Genomic DNA, 1,703 nt, shown 5'->3' on the forward strand with positions numbered 1-1,703 from the left:
AATTCGCCCCCTCTCTTGCATATGCAGATATAAAGCCTACATTTCCTTAGGATAGACAATTTCTATGATGCTCCACCTTGCACATGCCTAAACAACAGGGTTCAGCAACCTGAAGACTCATTTTTGAAAAGCTGTTAACCTCAGGCTACATGTTTCTTTTTTTTTTTTTTTTTGTAAGCAATATCTAGTTTATTTATGCCTGTGGAAAGGTAGATATCACAGGACACACACCCCTCAGGAGTGGAGTGCCCACCATTTATCCAAGGGGCCCTGACTGGGGATGTACTTAACCCCACAGCCATCAGGAATGAGTCGCTTCTCAGCTATCATATCTTCAAATTCATCAGCATTGAACTGGGTGAAACCCCATTTCTTGGAGATGTGGATCTTCTGGCGGCCAGGGAACTTGAACTTGGCTCTCTGCAAAGCTTCAATCACATATTCTTTATTCTGAACCTTGGTTCGAATCGACATGATAACTTGGCCAATGTGTATAGGGGCTACAGTGCCCTGGGGCTTCCCAAAAGCTCCCCGCATGCCAGTCTGGAGCCTATCAGCCCCAGCATATGACATCTTATTGACGCAGATGACATGAAATAGATGTAGCCACACACGAACATGAAAGCCATCCTTGCCACAACTCTTCACCGTGTACTTGTTGGCACAGATCCCAGCGGCCTCTAAGGCTTCTGATGACAGCTGTTCATATTTATCTGACACCATGTGGCCGCACAATGGAAATTCATCCACTTCTGCTTTCTTTCTACCAAGAACAAAGATTCTTATCATGGCATCAAGAACTCCCCTGCAGAAACGGGACTTTGGGTATGGCTTATTTTTACAGTACCTATAACAGCAGGTGGGACAACGGCCCATGGCGCTAGGGCCAGCAGGGACTGGGTGTCTCGCCGCAGGGAAAGGGCTACATGTTTCTAAATTAAAAATTAAGCCTTCTGAAATAAAGAATTCTTTCAAAATAACATTCAAAAGGATTATTAGGAAAAGTTGAACTCCCCTCCCCCCACAAATCACCTCCACATTTTCATCAGCAGGCAGTAAACTTCTATCATAGAAAACAAACAAGCTTTCAGGTGTAAAAGCCAAAGAGGTGCACCTTTGACTTTTTGGCCTCTATGTTCTATGGCCTTCACTAAAATATACATTTTTGGGCTAGGTCAATTAGAAACCATTTTGAGGTATTAATTTTTAATACCAATAATAACTCCAAAACTTCAAAGATAAAATTTCAACCTACACTAAATTTTCTAAAAGGCTTTATAAAATTGCAATCTATGTGCTAGGATCTAAGGAGAAAGAACATCTAGAGGTCTTTTGGAAGTCAACTTCCCCTTGAATTATCATAGGTATAGGTGTTCATTTCAAAGATAGCATTCACCACTAGAATTCAAATTTTAAGATATAGCAAAAAATACTGAAAATTTTGAGTTGTTTTTAGCTTCTTATTTTGTAGACTTACTATTATATTTACTGCCAAAAATTAAACTTGAGATATTACAAAGGTAATAAAAATGTCATGTAGGATTTGCTTATGTGCTTTTAAATGATATTAAAAGTGAGTTGTAAACTGGACTGCATAAAAGGAAAATGTGCATATCTATTGATCTTGCTTTAATGAGAAGGTTTTGCTCTAGCTGTGGTGGAAAGGTTTGCCACAGGAATGTAGACATCTCATTAATGTCTGA

The 1,703-nt window shown here is 39.6% G+C and overlaps 1 protein-coding gene across 2 annotated transcripts; it reads right to left on the reverse strand.

The window, feature by feature from the left end:
* Window positions 1–234: 234 nt before the first annotated feature.
* On the reverse strand, window positions 235–876 carry LOC118838869 (60S ribosomal protein L10-like). Of its 2 annotated transcripts, XM_036746241.1 has the most exons (2): window positions 802–876; window positions 235–699 (listed from the first exon to the last, which is right to left on the reverse strand). In XM_036746241.1, exons 1-2 carry the CDS (start codon window positions 874–876, stop codon window positions 235–237), a joined length of 540 nt encoding a protein of 179 aa, XP_036602136.1. The 2 variants fall into 2 exon arrangements, with proteins under 2 accessions (XP_036602136.1, XP_036602135.1); XM_036746240.1 differs by having other exon boundaries at window positions 235–876.
* Between the last annotated feature and the right edge of the window lie 827 nt (window positions 877–1,703).

This window comes from Trichosurus vulpecula, chromosome 2, assembly GCF_011100635.1.
Source record: "Trichosurus vulpecula isolate mTriVul1 chromosome 2, mTriVul1.pri, whole genome shotgun sequence".
NCBI classification, from domain to species: domain Eukaryota; kingdom Metazoa; phylum Chordata; class Mammalia; order Diprotodontia; family Phalangeridae; genus Trichosurus; species Trichosurus vulpecula.